Consider the following 20,186-nt stretch of genomic DNA (forward strand, 5'->3'; position numbering starts at 1 on the left):
GAAAATGTATTTTTCAGTTGTATGATTGCTCATTTTCCAACCCAAAGTTATTTTCCACCTTATGTTCTTCTTTCACGATTAGTCGGAATAAGCTTTGAAGCGGGCTGCCCGCTTCAAAATTTTGATAGAACTCTCTTCTTTGGATTACACGAGATGTATCTAAGGAGGTATCCCAAATATCGATGAAAACACAGGGGTGTGAAATAAATACAAAAAGCCATAAGCCATATTGTGAAGAGGGTTCTACTGAAATTTTGATGTGTGCTGTTGGCTTCAAAGTCAGACCTATTTTGGACATTTTCTTAGTCCAATCAATCGGTTCATTTTTCTGAGAAATTCATATTCCCTTGAGAATGACTTCCGCTGGATGTTATCGTATATTTGTATGTTTGCTGAGAAAATTAATTTTATTGATAAATAATTTATTGAACAAATGTTTTTCTTGGGAAAATGGATTGTTTATGACTTTATGTTGGATTATCTTGACACGAACATGGAGGCTTAAAGTTAATGTGAAGAGTCCAACTCAAATTTTCTAGTCCCAAATGAAATTCCTTCTCAAATGGGTGTAAGAAAATATTGAAAAATCGATTCTTTGAAAAATCCCCAAGGCAAATATGCACAATCAGAGCTGTCGATAGATAGGTTCGGATCTTACTGGATCAAAATCCGATTCAATAACCATCGGAACAGATCTAGACAACACATTTTCTTTCATATTATGTGATCAATTTCTATCACATCCCTTTAGGAAATGATTTTCTCGTCAAGAACGGAAAATCCTAACGTTATTCTCCCACGATTACACCTGCCCACAAACTGAAAAACCAACTTTTCTTCCGACATTTTCCTACGTCCAATCAAACACCAACAAACATTTTCTAAGGACATTAATTTTCTCATGACCATCTTACCAAGAAATTGATTTTGCACAAGCAGATCTAAATGTTCAAGATATGAACTTGGCCATCAAACCCCATGTGCTTAACCATCTAACTTTATTTTAAAAATTATTTATTTAAAAATATCATGTGTGAGGCATACGCTTTATTCCTCAAGGCGTGTGAACATCGCGCCTTAATGTTTGAAAACATTGATCCATGTATCTCTAACACGAACATAAGAAGAGTACAAATGCGACTATTTATTCAATAAAGCTTAGGATTCAAATTGACAAACACAAGCAATATTATGAAATTGGAAGGACAAGTATCCTTTCCTCATCAAGCAGAAATTCAACGTTTCAATATAAAAACACAAGGCAGATGAATCTGCATAATGGGACTTGGGTCGCCCAACAAAATGAGCTTAGTTCTTCACAGACGTAACCTGTCGTAAGAGCATGTGGACGACATCGTGTGATATCCTTCCAGACTCAGATGTCAAGTGATGGATCTTAGAGTTAGTCTCCAGTTCTAGGCGCTTCACGTTAGCACCAGAATCCCCACTACTCTGTTTGATGATTGTAAGACAAACGGGAAGATGAGTTCTAATTAGCGTATCATTAAAGCAGAGAGGTGGTATTGAAATATAAATAGAATGCTGAGGTGTCATCCATTTCAGATCCATATCAAGATTTATGTGGACCCCATGATTCGGGGGTCCCGTGACCCTCTTATATTCATAGAGTTCTCCCCCTCTCCAACAGACCGGTCTTTTGGAGTAGTTGGTTGGTTAACTTGGTATCAGAGCGCTAGGTTCGTATAGGTCACAGGTTCGATTCTTTCCACCCTTATGGGTAAAAGGGAGTGTTGAGTGTATATTTTCCTCCACTCTCAAGTGTGTAACCTCAGTTAAGCCCCATGACCCTCCTATATTCATAGAGTTCTACCCCTCTCCAACAGATCGATCGTTTGGAGTAGTTGGTAGGTTAACTTGGTATCAGAGCACTAGGTTCGTATAGGTCACGGATTCGATTCTTTCCACCCTTATGGGTGAGAGGGAGTGTTGAGTGTATATTTTCCTCCACTCTTGGGTGTTTAATACCTCAGTTAAGCTCCACAATCCTCTTATATTCATAGAGTTCTCCCCCTCTCCAACAGATCGGTCTTTTGTAGTAGTTGGTTGGTTAACTTGGTATCAGACCACTAGGTTCATATAGGTCACGGGTTCAATTCTTTCCACTCTTATGGGTAAGGGGGAGAGTTTAGTGTGTATTTTCCTCCACTCTTGGGTGTGTCATACCCCATTTAAGCCTTGTGACCCTCTTATATTCATAGTTCTCCCCCTCTCCATAAGATCAATCTTATTGGAGTAGTTGGTAGGTTAACTCCATTTATACGTACATTGGGATGAGTCCAAAAGGTTGAGAAATAATTCCCATATAGTAGATGTGTTTTTATCGACATTTGTTTACCTCAGCCACCTTTCTCTGAAACTCAGCTTCCATGTGGGCACGGTATTCCATGATCTCCTTCTCAGCCTCTTCTTTGGCCTGTTTGAGCCTAGCCATTTTTGCTGTAAGCAGAAACAGAAATGACGAAAAATTATAAATCAGAAACCACACCGCCATCATTATCATTTTAATGCCTTCTCCCAAATATTTAGAGTCGGCACCATTTTTCCATAGAACACTTTCTTTCTTTTTGATTGGTATAACAATGTCATTTGACTCTAGCTAATACCCTAGGATGAGTCAAAATCAATTATTTCAAATTCATGTTAAGAGAATTGGAACAAATAATTCTTATGAAAATGAGCATCAACGATGCATAAATCTAATTGATTATTATAGAAATGTGACAAAACATCGAAACAAAGTAATTGAAAAGATATATATGAAGGTCCATGGTCCATGTAGAGCCTGGACCAAGGTCCTCATTTGGACCATGTGGGCTCAAATAACATCTCAGCCCCCTAGAATCCATGGTTTGGACAAGATTAGTTTTTAAAAAATGAGGAAAAAAAAACACATTTTCTTTTCTGATCAAAAGCTTTGAAAATGAATAGTCATTGAACTCCCAAATTTAAAATGTGTGGTTCAACAATGAAAAAAAATGTCTTTTTAACTATTTGTTCAGTGTTCTTAGAATTTTGTGCTCTACATCCAAGTGGCACCTGATCATGTTTTTGGGTGCCGCGTGGATGTATGGTCCATAATCCATATAGATTGGTGGTCCTTCGGTCCATGCAACCCAACCTATCTATATATAAATATATGGGACGTGTTCAGGGGATATCTAAAACTGACAACTATTTTTACACAACCACCCGGATGCTGTCCATTTTTTTTTTTAATGTTTTCTACAACACAGCCAGATGCCATTAGATCTTTTCAAATTGATGGCATCTGAGCAATGTAAAAATAGTTGTCAGTTGTAGATGTCTCCCGAATGCGACCCTATATATAGGTGTAGATAGATGGATATCTTCAAGACAGAGGGGTGGAGAAGAGAAATGGTTACCATTTCTGGCAGCATTGACAATATGTTGAGCTTCTTGTTCCGCGGCTAGCAAGAGTTGAATTCCACCTTGACCCCTGTTAGACTCCATAATTCCTGGCAAATGCTATACTGAATTCTAACAATAAGGACAACAAGATCAAAATAATAAATAGAGACCACATAAAAAATTAAAAAATAAAATAAAATAAAACTTCCAACAAGATTAATTTTCTGGGTGATGAAGACATATAATTTCATCTTGTTAGTTGGCTTCTTGGATGCCTCAGGAGTGACCATTTGCCCTTGAAAAAGTTCAAGATGGTTCTTAAAGACATCCTAGTTTAAAAAAATCAAAATTGGAACAAAATATATAGCAATAAAATTTATTTTATTATAAGCTTCATTTTGTGCTTGGTACGCGTGACCTTGAAGTTAGTGTATCACACAATTAGGTTCATCATGAGTCTTGTCAGGGCAAAGGTCCCGATCCCTTAGACCTATTAATGTAAAATTTTGACACGAATAAAAGACCTCACTAACTGAAGGTGAACAATGCAAACTTACCTTATAAGATCCATAAATCCCCAATTCAAAATAACACTTAGGGTCTGTTTGCCCGCGACAAAAATTGTTTTACAGTTCTTGAATATAATTTTCCTTGATCTTGTGATAGAAACCCTTAGTTAGATTAGTTTTTATGTTGTTTGTTTGACATTGATCCTAATATGGTTTTAGTATGCATATTGTTTGTCTAACATTGGCGCAAGTTTAATTTGATGTTGTAAATATTTCAAATTCAAATTTCATATTAAATTGTAACCCCAAAAATAAGTATCACAAAATAAAATATTAAAACAAAACTTATATTTTAATTAAGAATAAGAAATATTTCATCATCATGATTTTTGTCACTATGGATCCGATGATGCCACACTAATGTAGAGGACAAAATTCTATGAAATTAAAAAAAAAAAAAAACTTAAAAATACTATTTATCATTGTTAGATTTTAATTTTAAATTCAGTAGTTGTTCATTTTAAAAACCTTGGATGAAGCCCAAAAAAAAAATTTTTTTTATCTGAGTTTTTCCCTGTAATGTAGAGGGTTGTGGTATTTGATTTCCAATGCGGCAATCCATTTGAGCTCAACAACCCTTAGTAAGATTTGAAATCTTACTAAGTTAGTAAAGTGTATTTCTTCATTAGGGAATCAATGAATTACATTCAACATAAAAACAGAAAAACACTTTCCTTACATATAAAATCTCCAATCTTACTAAGGGTCATTGGGCCCACATGGAGCACCACATTGGTAATCCAACACCACAACCCTCTACATTTCATGGAAAAATTCAAATAAAAAAACAAAGGCAAAAAACCTTTTTTTTTTTTTTGGGATTTCATCCAATGTTTTTAAAATGGACGGCTATCAAACCCCCAAATTTAAAAGTGATATGTAATGGTGAGAGATAGTTGATTTTTGAATTTTTTTTCCCCAAAGTTCTTAAAATTTTCTAATCTACATCCTCGTGGCATCACATCATGTTTTTGGAAGTCACAATGTTAGTTCACTACCTATAGTAAAAATTCATATCTTACTAAGTTAGTCGAGATAGTCTGACTCATATTCTATTTCATCAAGTGGAAACTTGTTGAGGTTTGTGTTAGGCTGGAATGGTGAAAGAGTTTGAACAAATATAAGAAAATAGGAATAATAAGTTTTTTATATTAAAATGTAAGTTTGCTAAAACTGAGAAAGAGGAATCCCGGTGTTTTGGTGGTATTCCTCTTTCCCTATGTTTTTAGACTCGCTAATCTCCCAACCGATTACGCTAATCCCTTTTTAATTTCTATATGTGTGAAACAAACACAATTTTTACTGATAGTGTATCTTACACAGTAAGTTGGATATACTCTCTCAACACAGCCTTAAAGACTGAAGTTACTCAATTTTTGTAAACTCAAGCTCAAGCTCAACTGAGATTAGTTACTAAATGGACTGAAGGCCTAAAAATAGCAACACCAAAGATTAATTCTGTGTTATGTAGAAAGAAGTGAAGAACGTCACGTTGACATAATCACATAATAATAGTCACCAATAATTCTAAGCTAAATGTCATGAAAGTACACAAATTAGAATTTTTTATCCTAGGAGTTCAGGTATGGTTTTCCTCAATATTAAGTTTCCAATGTTTTACAACCCATAACTAGACCTTGATCAGCTCATAATGGCCACAATCTGGTAAAGATGTCAAGTTTGTACAATCTTAGAGGTTCATTAATAGCTTTGGTGTCCGATCTTAAAGCCTAATCGTAAAATAGGGGAAATCACAAAAGATTAAACCCAGTCTGGTGGGATGAAAGTAAACTTTTTCAGGGGCACGAGAATGCTTTCGATGATTCCACCCATTTTACATAAAAAATTTGCATCGAACTCTTTGAGCTTCTTAGTTACATAAATTAATATAGGCATTGGATCTATAGAAAAAAAAATCAATCTAACCAACACCCAATATGATTCTATGAGAACTCATCAAGAAATATAGTCCAAATGAAGATCCATCAAGAGATGAAACTATGAAGGTTACTTTAAACTTCATAGATACTTGAAACTACAAGGCTTGATCGATTCGGAAGAGCAAACAATTAAACCTAGGTCCAAAAAATTCAACTATTCTCTCCAAACTCAAACGCAGAAAGCCAAGACAGAGATCCAATTTGTGTCAATTGGGTCAAAATGATCCAAATTCCTTCAAATCAACAATACCCATTAAGATCTTTAACTCAAAAGTTTATCATAAAAGAAGATTCATGACCCATAATGTCTGATCAACCAAAAAAAAAAATAGAAAAAAATAGAAAAAAATAATAATAATAATAAGAAAAAGAGTCCAAGATTTTTCACATACCCAAGTTCAGAAAACTCTACTATTTGTAGAAACTTAAACCCAAAAAAAAAAAAAAAAGAGTAGAATCGAAGATCATAGAAACACATAAACAAAATGGAAAAAAGCTACCAACACCATTGAAGTGGAAGATCTAATCTATTTAACTAAGCATATTGTTGGAGACATAGATCAGAAACATAAGTACCCAACAATGATTTCTGCTTAGTGATTTTGAAAAACAGTTGTAATCGAAGAGAGCGATTTTCGTGAAGGAATCGTACCTATGGAAACGTCGTCAAGAATTCAATGAGTATGGTAGAGACATCTATCATTGTGTCCGCTAGAACTTAAAACCAAATATTACAATTTGAATTACTAATATACCCTTTGAAATTTACTGATTTCCACTTACATCCCTTCCTTCTCTTTTCCGAAATTAGTGGAATTAGTGACAGCTATATATATTTTTTTAATTTTAAAGGTCAATTCATTTGAATCGCAAACATTTAAATTTTAAAAATTGTTCATATATAAATAAATAAAAATTAGGGACAATAACAGTAAAGACCTATTTTTTGAAAATATGTACCAAAAACTCCCTTCTAAAAAATTAAGGACTCTTTAGCATCCAATTTATCAAATATTAGTCAAAAAAGAATTTTTAAAATAAAAATACCATAATTACCCTTATAATGATTTTTAAAGTTTTAAAAAAAAACATATTTATTTGAGAATATTTGAAGTACTCCTATATTTTATAATGACATGCCCTTTAACCATGGTCATCTCTTATAGATTAATTAAAAAAAAAAAAAAAAAACTTATTTCTCTTACCAAAATTAGTAATCTTTAAATCACATAGTTGATGAAAATTACACCAATGATAATGATGGAGATGAGCATGATCATCATCAAACTGATTTGATCTATATATATTAGATATATTAAAATATATAAATAATTTTAAATAATTAAAATATAATTTTAGAACTCAACTTGAATCTTCGTCAAATTGATTCAACTCAAAAATTAGCAAGTCAATACAAATGAGTCAAATAAAATCATGTTGAACTTAGTTTTTAATAAATAAAATATTTATCTTTTATTTTTTACATAAATATTAATAAGTAAATGAATTGGTCCAAGTTTTTTATTTGACTCTAATATTTTTAGATCAAATACTTTGTAAAGTTGTTAAAAGGGTATTTCAAGTATTTTTCTTTAAAAAAATCTTTAAAAGATCTTTAATAGACTAATATTTTATTAAATGAGATTTAAATGATCCGTATTTTTTACTAGGAAACTATTCAATACATATTCTCAATAAAGAAGTCATTCTCCCTAAAAATTATGAAACCAATCCAAACCATTTATCTTAGTCCAGCTTTCTAAAAATTGGCTCATTTGAATTGGTTTTTGATTGAGTCAAAATCAAGTCTAATTTACAGGGGACATATTTTGATTTGAGTTCCCACAGTGGTGAGTCTGTGAGAAAAGTTGTCATTCAATCTCTAACTAAGAGAGAGAATCGAGGAAAAATTAAAAGTTGGTGGCAATCAAATAACTCTCTTCTTTCTCTTATGTTTTTCTTCTTTTAGTTTTGAACCATTCTTTTGGTGTGTTTATAGTATTAATCGTGATAATTTGACGCTATTTTTTGTTGACCTGGCAATTCATAGAATAATAAATCTTTGTCATTGTGTATCTCAAAGTAAATGATCTACGATTCTGTGAAGGGAGCATACAGAAAAAAAGAATCAAATTGTCACAACTCTTATAACATTGTTATGATAAAATCATTTATGATGTTTATTCGTAGCATAATATAGTTAGATACTAATATGACATCCCTTGATTACCGCTTCAACCCTTCTTGCATCATGACACGTAACTTTTTTGGGTTTATTTCAAGTCCTTACCTTCTTTTTTTTTTTTTTTTTTTTTTTTCTAATATTTGAAATGCCTCCCTTAACGCACAACATGTCATCCAATGGAAACCCGCTTCAAAGTTTTCTCTAATCAATTTGTTATAAATCTATATAATAAAACACAATCGGTTAGAGTGGTATGATTCAATATCACTTGTATCTCAAGGAATAATTTCAACTTTGATCCCTTCTCTCTTCAACTTTACTCTTTTTTAATAATGCCTCTATAAATTTATTATCTTTTCTCTTTTACCCTTACTATATTTACAGTTTCACTAAGTAAATGTGTTCGAAATAGATCTTGAAATGCACCCAACGCCAAAATTTGCTTCATGACACGTTCTCCACTAATGCCAACCCCATCCTTAGTGAACTCTACTAAAAATTTGCCAAGTTTCCAAACTCATGATGCAAAACTATAAAACGTGGATTGGAAGATTGCCTTGGGAGGAGTCGTGATATTTTGACTCGAAAATTTTCACTCGGTCAACATGGCAAGTGCATAGAACCATAGATCTTTTTCTTCGGGATACATAGAAAAAAAGATCTACGGTTATGTGCACTTGCCACATCCATTGAGTGAAAATTTTCAATTATCATTAGTCTTTTAGAAAAGAGAGGATGATTACATTAACATGAAGTTAATATTTGAATTTTGATTAATAATAATCAATATTTTCTTTTCTCCATGATGAATGATGATATGTGACATTTAAGGAATGCCCAAGTAAATAGATATAGGATTTGGGTCTAATTTCCAAAGACTTTGATAAATTCTATTGGAGATTTTATGAGAATCATATATCTATTACTTGAAAAACTATGATGGTTATCTTGAAAAAATGTAGCTTATATGGATGAACATTTGACAAATCTCCTCGGACCAACAAAAAATGATTGTATCTTCAACTTGTTGCCAGATTTTATTCTCCAAAATCTATCAATTTCAACCTCTTCAATTTTAAATCCTTCTTCAATCCTTGAATTATCTGGCATCATCTACTAAAAATGTATTTTCTTGTTAGGGTGATCATGCTGGTGCTAGGGGTGTCAGTGGGTCGGTTCTGGTTTGATTCTTTAGAAACTTAGAATCATAATCATTATAATTTTGTTGGGTCCGATTTCAAAATAAATGTAATCAGAACTATCAAAAAACTCGTGTACCCATTGATTATGATTCTCAAGAATGAGAAAAAACAAAAATAAAAGTATTTCAAATCATTATCAAAAAAGTTTTCCTTTCAAAAAGCTTAACTCATTGTACAAAATTATAAACTTAGTTATAATTTGTTATACTAAAATTATAAGTTAATGATTTTTATTCAAAAATAAACAAAATTTTATTCTTAAAAAATAATAAATTTTTAGAAGAGAGAGCTTATTTTAAACTCTAATCCATGGTTAATATAAAAAATTGAAAAACTTTATATAACACGCATTAATTCTGAAATAAACGAATGCCTAAATCATCATGGTATAAAAGAAATGTCAAAATAAATCGATTCCAAGTGCCCATTGGATAGAATCTAATGGTTCCAATTCCTATCGGTTGGATTCTATTTTAGACTCGGTTCTAATCAGTTCCAATAAAAAAGGAACTGGAACTGGAACTGGAACTGGAACTGGGGTTTTCGATTCTGATTCCAATTCAATTAATGGGTATCCATTGACACCCCTAGTTGATGCCAACTAGCTTAATCAGCATAATTGGTGAAGTGTTTGGGTATGCCCCAAGCAACTGTAAACTCATTAAAAACAGGCCTACCAATCAAAAAAGAAGGTGATCACAATCTTGTCACCAAAACCTAAGGTTGAAATATAGAGTGGGGAAATAAAAAGATCAGGTATTCTTAGCAAGAGGTTGATGACAAATGTATTTCAATCATTTTCTATTAGTCTTTTTAACAAGACCTAGGTCAAAGATATCTCATAAGTTTGGAATTCACTGCTATATCCCTAATACTTAACTAAACGGGGAAAAGTACATGTAAATTGCCATTAAAAAAAGAATAATGTTGAAATGACCTCAAGGATTTATCTCGTATCACACTTCCCTGACACGGAAGTGTAAGAAACATAGATTCTTTTTTCGTACACTTCCACGTCAAAAAAAATGTGATATGAGGTAAAATCTTGAGGTCCTCCAGCAAGACTTAAATAAATAGTCTTGTTGGAGGATTGTACCTATATGTTTTTTATGACACAAAATTGTGATGAGCCGTGATTTTCGGACTCCTCTATCACACGCCTCTTGACTTGGCATGAGTTTGAATCATAGATTTTTTCCTACATTCCCAATAAATATGTGCACTTGTGAATCCCTAGGAAAAAAAATCTACCATTCTAACATAGGCCACGTCAAAGGTGTGTGTAGGAGGGGGCGTAAAAAAAAAGCATTATTCAAGTGCAATATGAGGAACGATCTTGAGGTCACTTCAGTATTACTCTTAAAAATAAATAAATAAAAACAAAACAAAACTTCAAATGAATCTCCAGCAAAGAGAGGGAGTTTTTACTAAGCAAAAGTATATAATAAGTTTTTACTCTTTAGTTGATACAAATTGATTCTTAGCTACAAAGAGAGACTATTTAAAAACAAGATAAAGACTGATCTAGATGACTAGATCTAAACCTCGACGGTCTCTCTCTCACTATATATATAACAAAGAAAAAAAAAATTGAAGTATTGGAGAACAAATCCTAATTTTAATAACAAACCATCCATCAATCAAATATACCTGATAAATTTTCCAAAAAGAATCAAACGAAACGTCATCTTCAACCTCAAAACCCTAAAAAATAAAAAATATTCAAGAAAAATATATATTAAAAAAAAAAAAATAGATACGAAGAACCTTCAGAGAAATTCTCTCCTCGCCGCGTTACCGTACTGTGACCGCATCACGTTATCTTTACGTTTCTTGTAAACAAGAAAAATCATCCCGGCGAGACCAACGCCGACGATGACTCCAATCACGATTCCGGCCTTTTTTCCTGCACTCAATCCACCTGAAGAACCTTTCGTTTTTTCATCCATGGAATCGTTGCTTGAATGATTGACATCGCTGGCATTAGACGATGATGGTGCAGGAGACGGCGTTGGAGAAGAACCAGCAGCACCGTCACCTGACGGTGCTGGCGCTGGAGGAGAGTTCGGCTCTGGTGGTGTCAGATCTGACGGAGAAGATGACGGTGCTTTGTTATCTGTAGAAGGAGGTTGTGAAATTGGAGAATCGGATCCACTTTCAGGAGCAGGACTTGGTGAAAACTTAACCGGATCTGCAGAATTTGTGAGATCTGCTAAAAAAATCACTAAAATCAAAGAGAAGCAGAATCTAACCAGTCTCGCCATAACTCCAATCGTCCCAATTTCAAACTTACAAGCAAATGTAGAACACAGATCTGAATCTGAAACTTATTAAAATCCTAAAAAAATAGAAATTGAGAGAGTTTTTTGAGTTTGAAGTAAACTGAAATGGAAGAAACAGTGTAAAAAGCGAAGCAGAGACGTAGATCTAAGTGTTTCAGCTTTCAAATCAAATCAAAGCGGTTAAAAAGTAGCTTCGGGAGAAGCGAAAGCGGAACGAAATTGCGAATCCGAAACCCAAGATTAACGAAACTTTGATTCGAAATACGATTAGATCTGACAATGTGGATGGATCTGAAGCCGTTGATCGAACTAATGGCGTTGGTGGAGAAAGAAACTGAGCGAAAGATTCGGATGGGAAAAGATCTTCGAATGTTGAAAAAAGAAGACTCGGAGGAGAGATGGAAGAAAAGAGTCGTAATAAAATAACCCACAACGCGGTTTCTTTATTGGCACACCAACTATTATTTACAACACACAATCCTTTTCATACCAAATGGCTCTGTTACAAAGTCTACGTATGGTTTGGCGTGTTATAAGTAAAAAAATAAATGTTCTTAAATCTGGGAAATTGGGAAAGCTTCGTTGTACTAGATACACGATTAGTGGACCCATCTCTCTCTCTTTTAATTTTTATATAATAAAAAAAAGGCTAATAAAAAACAAAAAAGGAAAATTGGCTACAAATAAATGTGAATAGAATTTAGTGACGAGTCCCGTGGCACCGATTTATGCCACGTGGCTTTTAAAAAAAAAAAATCCATTTAGCCTAATAGCCCATTGAGCCCACTTCCTCCTCTTCTTCTTCTTCTTTTCTCTTTCTCTCTCACATTTCTTCTTCGTCTTCGTCTTCTTTGCATTTAAAAAGATTTTAACGAGGATTTTGCATTTGATCTTACTTGTTTTTTCTTACCCTAACACCTCCAATCAAAATCGAAGTCACTCACATTAAAAAAATTTGTTCGATAGGTATCTATCAAATCTATCATATAATATTACCTACTAAATCAATATTATAACGTTGTTTAGTATGTAGCTAACGAATTTGATAAAACAAATTCAATCTAAACCTATCGCATAAAATTTATCAAAAAATATTCAAATTCTTCGATTCAATATCGTAGTTTTAGAGGTTTTAATTGTATTTTTCCATCATCTTTGATAATTAACTACAACCAAAAGATTTTTAAAAAAAAGAGAGAGAGAGAAAGGGAAGATGAAGTGGGTTTTTTGTTCGATAAGATATGGTGGGTGCAATGAGTAAATTAAAAAAAGGTAAAAATGTAAGTAAAAAATTACATTCACATTAAGTGGGTACAATGAACCATTTCAATGTATGCAAATAGATCCACCCTTTCGTGAAACTGAGAGACGATAGATAAAACCTTGATAGTTTGTATGTGTGAAAGAGATTTGTGGTGCCCATCAGAGTGGGGGCTCAACGTAAGACATAGCAAGAAGGCTTTGCTCCCCTTGATTGTGAGTTCGAAACTGAGTAATTACAACTCCCCTGAATAACCTAGAACACATGGTTGTCGGCTCTGCGTGGGACCCCAAGGAGTTATTGTCTCACAATGTGGGGATTCTCCCTAGGTCACCAAAATAATAAAAAGGTTCGCGGTGAAGTAGCCATAATTCCCTACCTAATCCAAGTTGATAGTAGTTTTGAATAAAGGCAAAATGATGCATTAATAACTGAATGGTTCATAATCCATTGACATACAGATCGTGATCCTCTCTTAACTTGTAAAATCGTTTTCTTTTATTTTTCATGCTAATTGTTTGTATCTCATAAATGACGACTCCGTCTATATGTATGCTTAAGCATTTTGCAACGTCTATATGTATGCAGGCACAACAAGCTCTCTTCAATGTGATTCTTCAACCGCTTTCCATAGTATTTCCTTATGATTGGGTGATCTAACGGACTCGGTTGAAAATCAAGTAGCACCTAAAAAAACAATTACAACGCATGTGTCTTCAAAGTTTGATGGTGTGCCAGAACTTCGAGAAGAGGCGATGCTACTGCATGAACAATCTAAGTTGGTGACATGTTACTAATAAGGACGATGACCGCTACCATAATGAGGTTTGTAACTGTCGTCGTAAAGACAGACAATGACGACACAACAAGAAGCCTGGTACATAAAGAGTCATGGTAATTGCAATAAATAAGGGCACATTGGCACATGCACCCCTAACACAAAGCACATACAAATATCATCAATAATACAAAAGGACAAGCGACCGTGGCAAGGGTTTTGAGAGTCGAGGTGTACCTAAGACAATGCATTGTAGATGACACCTTAAGTGGTTGCAATGGCGATGTCCCGAGTATGATAAGATAATGACATTAGGATGGAAGTCTTCCTTTCTCAAGGATTTGTATATGAAGAAAGTCCAACGATCTAACCACTTTAAGATGGAGCCATATTAACCAAACACCGTCACAGGATGAATCGAGCTTTTAGCCACCTCAGGACAAATTAACAACCCTGTCTGGATGCTTTGGCCACCTGTTATGGAACATTAATCTTTACATATAAAAACAAAATTTTATTGCAAATTTTGTCCAAACTTCTTGAGATGAGATTTAGATTAAGTAAAAATTTCGAAGGGAAACAAAAGTTTACATTATTTTCATCTTTGTGAGCAATAACTCTACGTTCTTTTCTCATCTGGTGAATGAAGACAGATCAATTAGTAGCATACCCACTAAACCCTCACAATTCGTCTTTCAGGTCATTATTGTTGCTCTCATAGCTCTCAGTGGCAACATCACTGTCTGTTTTCGATGATGAGGATGGTCTCTGCAGCTTGAATGGGATTGATGCCTGTTTCTTGAGAAATTTATAGAATGCCACTACAGTTCGATCAGTGTCAACAGTAATCTGCATGAATCCAGAAGCATTGTACCGTATAAGGTAACTTATATAATCTTTAGGTTGGAGAATGACATATAATACAACCTAAAACAAGAACTGAAGAAACAAAAACCAAAAAAGAAGAGACAAAAGTTTTAAACTCTGCTTACTGGATCAAAGCTCTTATCTCCTGCGGGGAAGAAGAGAAGTGTGGGGAACCCATCAGCCTGCAAAAACAAAAGAAGGAATTTTTATCCACTTAAATTCTCTATCATTTATTATTTTTTAGCGCTTCTATTGGCACCCTAACTTTTACTTACTACACCCCAATTAAAAATAAAAAGAATAAGTGAATGGTTGAGAATAAGTAAAAGTTGGGGTATCAATAGAAGCTCTCTTGTTTGGCTGGATCTATTTTTTGTGCCTGGGACTTAATAAGAGCCTAATCAAAATTGTAAACAACTATTGGAATTGTTTGAACGAGTGTTATAATGTTTTGTAATGTTGAGATTATAATTTGAGCCAAACCTTTGTAATGTTTGAAGAGTGCATTTTAATCTTTAATTGGGGGGTGATAAATAATTGAAAAAATTGTGGTGTAATAAGTAAAGGTTGCGGTGCCAATAGCAGCTCTCTTATTTTATTTTTTTTGTCCTATTATACTCCAAAAGCAGGAGATGCACAGGCATGATGCGTCTAAGAGGATGAGCCTAGCATTTTGACAAGCTTAAATATTCACGACAATAACTGAAGCTTAGGGGGTGATTGGCTTAATAACCCAATCTGAACCAGAGCCCACTTTCTCGGTCAAATTTCAAGTTTTGAGCAAACCAAGCTTGTTAAAATAAATGAAAAGTTCTTACAACATACCTTGGCTCTGGGGTGCTCATTGGTTGTTCCATCCATCTTGGCGATGACTAGAGAATCAACACCACGTAGATGCTTTGCTAGCCTGTTGTAAATAGGCTCGAGTGCATTGCAATGTCCGCACCAAGGTGCATAGATCTGGTTCAAAGCCAGATATCAGAATCATAACAATAATGAGAGGAAAACACAAAGAATTGAATGGGGTTTTCAGATTGATTCCATGGATGTGGATTACTACCTCAAGAAGAACATCCTTTGACTCATCCAACACAATCTCATTAAAGTTATTCCCGACCACTATTTTCACATCGCCATCATTCTGAGTCAAAATCCACATATGAAAGTAAAGTCAGATCAGAGGAATGAGATTGCAAATCAATCAACAAAACAATAAAGTCCAAAAACTTACGGTCTCTGGAAGTGGATCAGACTTAAAGAAAGGCTTAAGCTTGTCTTCCAGGAAATCTTCTACAAATGTCTGAGAGACAGGCACATAAGATATAGTAATCGAAAGATAAGAAAACCAAATTCAAGTAGCTTTAAAGCATGTTGAAAGAAGAACTAAGTTATATGAGTTACGTTACATTGTTACTTCCCCTTATTATTGCTAAATCACATTATAGACCTATACAAATAAGATAAAAAGACGGAGAAAATGGAAAAAAGAATTCCAACCTTAATACTCTCCAGGGTCACTTCACTATTGAGTACGTACTTCTTGGCATCGTCATTTCCTGTATACACAAGAACCTGATGCAAATATATGCGTTATTAGAAAGTTTACGTATAGAAAAAGAACAAATTCAAGAAAGGAGGGGGGGGGGGGGGGGGCGAAGGGGGGATCTTACTTGGGGACCATCTCCGGTTACACCGAAGTAATCTGTAACATGTCTTCCAACATCTTCATCGTCCATTTGAACATAGATAAAGATAAGCTGCAACGAATCCATAAAAACAGGATGAACATCATGATAGATATTTTAATAGGTTCGCCTCATGAAAAGCACCACACCACCAACATGGAGAGGTGATATACATTTCTTTTGCGTATAAAGGAGCCAAGTTGGAAAAAGGGCCATGGCAATACAACGTAAACAATGACTTGACCAAGTGAAGATCAGTTTCAAACCAAGTTAGAAATTTGACATGAACTACATGAATAACTGTAGTAACCTATGTAGTAAATTCTATAGTCACCTTTCCATTAAAAATTTTTGCTGCCTCTTGGAAAGTTGGAATAATCTTCTGTGAATCGTTTGAAGTGGCGAAGAGCAAAATCTGGTACAAAAATGGTAGACATGCCAAAACCATGAAAGTTGGATTTCCCAATCCAAGAAAGAACTCTATTGTAGATATTATTATAGTGGTAACAGACAACATTGTGTGGCAGTACCTGTCTTTTAATAGGATTCTCAAAAATCAATGGAGCACTGTCTCTAGTAAAAGTGGTCACTAGAGGAAGCTTATTTGTAAGCACAAATTCAAATATTGCAGATTTGGTGAATTGGCCATCTGTAGAATGGAAAGACTTTATAAAAACTTTAATTCTTAAGTATCTAAGTTACAAAAATCAAAAATTAAATTAAAAAAATATATAAAGAAGAAAGAACAGAAGGAACTAACTGAAATGGCTTAATTTTTCTGCCTCCTCCTTCAGCATGACCAAAGCAGGACGTTTAGCTTTGGAATCAATATGGAAAAGCTTCGCCACCTCTGGACTGGAAGTTTGGTAGAAATTGACATCATCTTCAAGTCGTGAGGCAGCAGAAAGCTCGTCACTTTCAGGGCCCTGTAGAATTTCAAAGAAACTGGTTGAAGACGTGTCTCAACAGTAAAGAAGTAGTATACAGAATGAGTTACGCAATAAGGATGGAGAAGCGGCTCACAAAACATGCTTTAAGAAGCCAAAATTGGCTTTTAAATTCTGTGTTTGACTCAACCAAGTCCGTAAGAAACACGTGGAACAATGTTTTAATTAGACTCAGCAATCTCAGCTGGGTCCAAGCAAGTTAACTCACGGCCTACTTCTAGGTCAATCAGCAATATTTGAACAGAAAATTTTTTAACAAAAGGCATCCTACATCTTCAAAATTGAATTGAATGACATTCGGTTTCTATAGTTAGATGACAAAAAACTAGGAATGGGTATTAAGGTGGTTGGAGGGGAACTTTGGGAAAACTTTTCAGGGAGAGCATAAAATTCAACCACATTTTGGTTTGAAATCATAATGTCATTGCCACTGAGAACTTATAAGATTACAAATTACAATTGCCCGTGAATTTTACATACGTAGAGCACTGCAGAGTTTTACATATGTTGAACCTCCCTCAAATAACAAACAACATATTTATACGAGAATATCTTAAATCTTAAAATTTACAAGAAACTGTTGAAAGGCATAAGTCTTATTAAAAAAGAAATTAAAAAAATGGAACAACATTTGGGGTGTGCAAATGTCGGGCAACTACTTTTTAATTGGAGAAAACTTGCAAGGGAACATGAAATTACCACCAAAGAGTTCAGGAACCCCAAAACCAGTTTATTTTGGGTATCTAATATACGTTTCGCGTCATCTGTCGTGGTTATGTTGTAAATTCCAGGTCCAGTCCTCTTCTTAATCCAAGTCACTATAGCATCTCTGCAGAGTAAACTCATATATCACCATTCCAGATATATAAAAAACGGTTGGGAAAAAACGTCAAAGCGCCTAATCATACTTAATTATGCTATTCTGAGCACGGAAAAAATCTAATTCTGACTCAAAAAAGCACTAAAAACTGGTTCTTTAACTCGGATTTTCAACCTAACACTAACAGTGCCTAATCATACTTAAATATGTTATTATAAGTGCAAAAATCTCATTCAGACATTATTTAGAAAAAGAAAAACTAAAATATGACTCTTTAAGAGAGCTGCTATTGGCACCCAAACATTTAGTTATAACAACCCAATTTCTTAAATTACTTATCACACCCCAACTAAAGATTTAAACACACCATTCAAACATTAAAAAGGTTTGGCCCAAATTATAATCTCAAAATTACAAAATATTATCAGTTATAACACTCTTTCAAACAATTTCAGTAGTTGTTTACAACTATGATTAGGCTCATATGAAATCTTAAACCCAAAAAAATAGAAATCTTATGATTTAAAAAAAAAAAACAACAACAACAACGAGAGAGAGAGAGAGAGCTTCTATTGGCACCACAACATTTACTTATTCTCAATCATTCACTTATTTTCTTTAGGGTGTATCTCCATTTTGTGAGCTGAATATGATGAAATTCGGAGTTTGGTACATTGTTCATTTTAATTCCCAAAACAAGCATTCGTCATTTTTATAACCTACGAACTTGTGAGTTTGTCACCTTTAATATCTACAAATTGGTAGATATGCCTGCAAATTCATTGAATATAAAAGTGACAAATTCACTCGAAATGAATGTTTTGGGAATTGAAATGAACACCAAAACCGGAATTTGGGCATAAATTGCACACGTTTTGGGAAAAAATCATTTTCTTTATTTTAGTAGGGGTGTATAAGTAATAGTTGGGGCGGCAATAGCAGCTCTAAAAAACCTTAAAACTGATTCTTAAATCGAATTTTAGACTTAAAATCAAGAAATCTGAAATCCTAAGCTACATAATTTAAAACCTAACTGAATCAAAATCAACAACAAAACAAAAATAGCTTACTTGGTTCTTTGACCAGGATAAGGCTTATGAACTCCATCAACGAAGAAATACACTGTCGGGAACCCTTGCACCTCATATTTCTGCGCCAATTCGTTCTCCTCCGTCGCATCGACCTTCGCCAGCACCGCCTCTCCCTTCAACTCTGTCGCCGCAGCTGCGTACTCTGGCGCAAGAGCCTGACAATGTCCGCACCATTGTGCATAGAATTCCACCATCACATAACGATTTTTTTCCACAAAATCACTAAAATTCCCTTCCTTTAATACGAAGACATCCTTCTCATCGATCTCTGGTGGCGAATGGTGAACTTGATCTGCATCTGATCCCTCCAAACCTTCTTCATCGAAACCTTGTTCATCGTCTTCTTCGAAGTTATCAGTATCTGGAATTGTGTGTTTGTTGATCGATGATTCGTTTTCTTCGTCTTCAAGAAGGAATTTGAGATCCTCGTCGAGATCTTCTTCGTATTTCTTTGATGATGAATCTTTTGAGAGAGTTGCAGAGCAGACGCCATTGAAGATGAGAAGAGTTGAAATCGAGAGAAGGAGAAGGACTCGGTTCGCCATTGTTGTGGCGAAATTCAGATAGAGAAGAGAGTGTTAGATTGGGTTTTTAGGGTTTTAAGATCTGGGAATGTACAAGAGAGGACGAAAAATTCGGAAAAACGGATCTAAGGTTTAAATAGAGAGAAACCAAGAAAGTGACAGTTTCTTCACCAGTGAGACATGTAGTACGGCATCCCATAATCAAGGCAGTCAAATTTCATCGAGATATACACATAAATCCCAAGAAATATTCAGGGTCGTAGTTTTAAATGGATTGAGATAGAGTGGACCTGAGGTCTACACTAGTGGTTGACTTTGACAGCGTTATCCGAAAGCATATTCATAATTTAGAAATACCCCTCGAGATTAAGGTGAATATTTGAGATACCCCTATATTGTCAAACTGATAAATACCCCTTGACCTTGGTATGAGATTAACTGAAAACTGATTGTTACCTTCAAAGGGTTTTATAATGAACATTTGTTAATGAGTAGGCCTAGCCTCACTAGCTTAGTAAGGAGAATGCCTTACTAAGATTCATCCACAGTCAAAACAAAACCTCGAGATTCTCAAAAAACTCGAGATTTTGTTTTAACCATGGATGAACCTTTGTAAAGCCTTTTTTTTCTTTACAAGTTAGGAAT

The 20,186-nt window shown here is 34.4% G+C and overlaps 2 protein-coding genes across 5 annotated transcripts; both read right to left on the bottom strand.

The window, feature by feature from the left end:
* Positions 1 to 1,120: 1,120 nt before the first annotated feature.
* On the bottom strand, positions 1,121 to 6,696 carry LOC147384749 (V-type proton ATPase subunit G 2-like). Of its 4 annotated transcripts, none has more exons than XM_086426202.1 (4): positions 6,552 to 6,696; positions 3,405 to 3,507; positions 2,357 to 2,457; positions 1,121 to 1,452 (listed from the first exon to the last, which is right to left on the bottom strand). In XM_086426202.1, the coding sequence occupies exons 2-4, from the start codon at positions 3,490 to 3,492 to the stop codon at positions 1,309 to 1,311; spliced, it is 333 nt and encodes a 110-aa protein (XP_086282328.1). In that variant the 5' UTR covers positions 3,493 to 3,507; positions 6,552 to 6,696; the 3' UTR covers positions 1,121 to 1,308. The 4 variants fall into 4 exon arrangements, with proteins under 4 accessions (XP_086282328.1, XP_086282329.1, XP_086282331.1 ...); XM_086426203.1 differs by having other exon boundaries at positions 3,405 to 3,519; positions 6,552 to 6,663; XM_086426205.1 differs by having other exon boundaries at positions 3,405 to 3,497; positions 6,552 to 6,607.
* A 6,988-nt stretch (positions 6,697 to 13,684) lies between these two features.
* Positions 13,685 to 19,654, bottom strand: LOC147384750 (protein disulfide isomerase-like 1-4). The gene is made up of 13 exons (XM_086425470.1): positions 18,997 to 19,654; positions 17,806 to 17,935; positions 16,920 to 17,085; positions 16,690 to 16,808; positions 16,494 to 16,574; positions 16,145 to 16,231; positions 15,972 to 16,046; positions 15,706 to 15,774; positions 15,535 to 15,615; positions 15,300 to 15,434; positions 14,600 to 14,656; positions 14,199 to 14,456; positions 13,685 to 14,081 (listed from the first exon to the last, which is right to left on the bottom strand). The coding sequence occupies exons 1-12, from the start codon at positions 19,560 to 19,562 to the stop codon at positions 14,289 to 14,291; spliced, it is 1,734 nt and encodes a 577-aa protein (XP_086281596.1). The 5' UTR covers positions 19,563 to 19,654; the 3' UTR covers positions 13,685 to 14,081; positions 14,199 to 14,288.
* Between the last annotated feature and the right edge of the window lie 532 nt (positions 19,655 to 20,186).

The sequence above is a fragment of the Akebia trifoliata genome, chromosome 15 (genome assembly GCF_017979445.1).
Source record: "Akebia trifoliata isolate Shusen 1 chromosome 15, ASM1797944v1, whole genome shotgun sequence".
In the NCBI taxonomy this organism is placed as follows: Eukaryota; Viridiplantae; Streptophyta; class Magnoliopsida; order Ranunculales; family Lardizabalaceae; genus Akebia; species Akebia trifoliata.

Excerpts from the sequence above, each read along its gene's own strand:
- LOC147384749 (XM_086426202.1), bottom strand. The coding sequence starts at position 3,492 with ATGGAGTCTAACAGGGGTCAAGGTGGAATTCAACTCTTGCTAGCCGCG. Across the intron at positions 2,458-3,404 it reads TGTCAATGCTGCCAGAAATG|CAAAAATGGCTAGGCTCAAA; the intron begins GTAACCATTTCT and ends TTCTGCTTACAG. Across the intron at positions 1,453-2,356 it reads TTCAGAGAAAGGTGGCTGAG|AGTAGTGGGGATTCTGGTGC; the intron begins GTAAACAAATGT and ends ATCATCAAACAG.
- LOC147384750 (XM_086425470.1), bottom strand. The coding sequence starts at position 19,562 with ATGGCGAACCGAGTCCTTCTCCTTCTCTCGATTTCAACTCTTCTCATC. Across the intron at positions 16,047-16,144 it reads TAACCGGAGATGGTCCCCAA|GTTCTTGTGTATACAGGAAA; the intron begins GTAAGATCCCCC and ends TATTTGCATCAG. Across the intron at positions 14,457-14,599 it reads GAGATAAGAGCTTTGATCCA|ATTACTGTTGACACTGATCG; the intron begins GTAAGCAGAGTT and ends GGATTCATGCAG.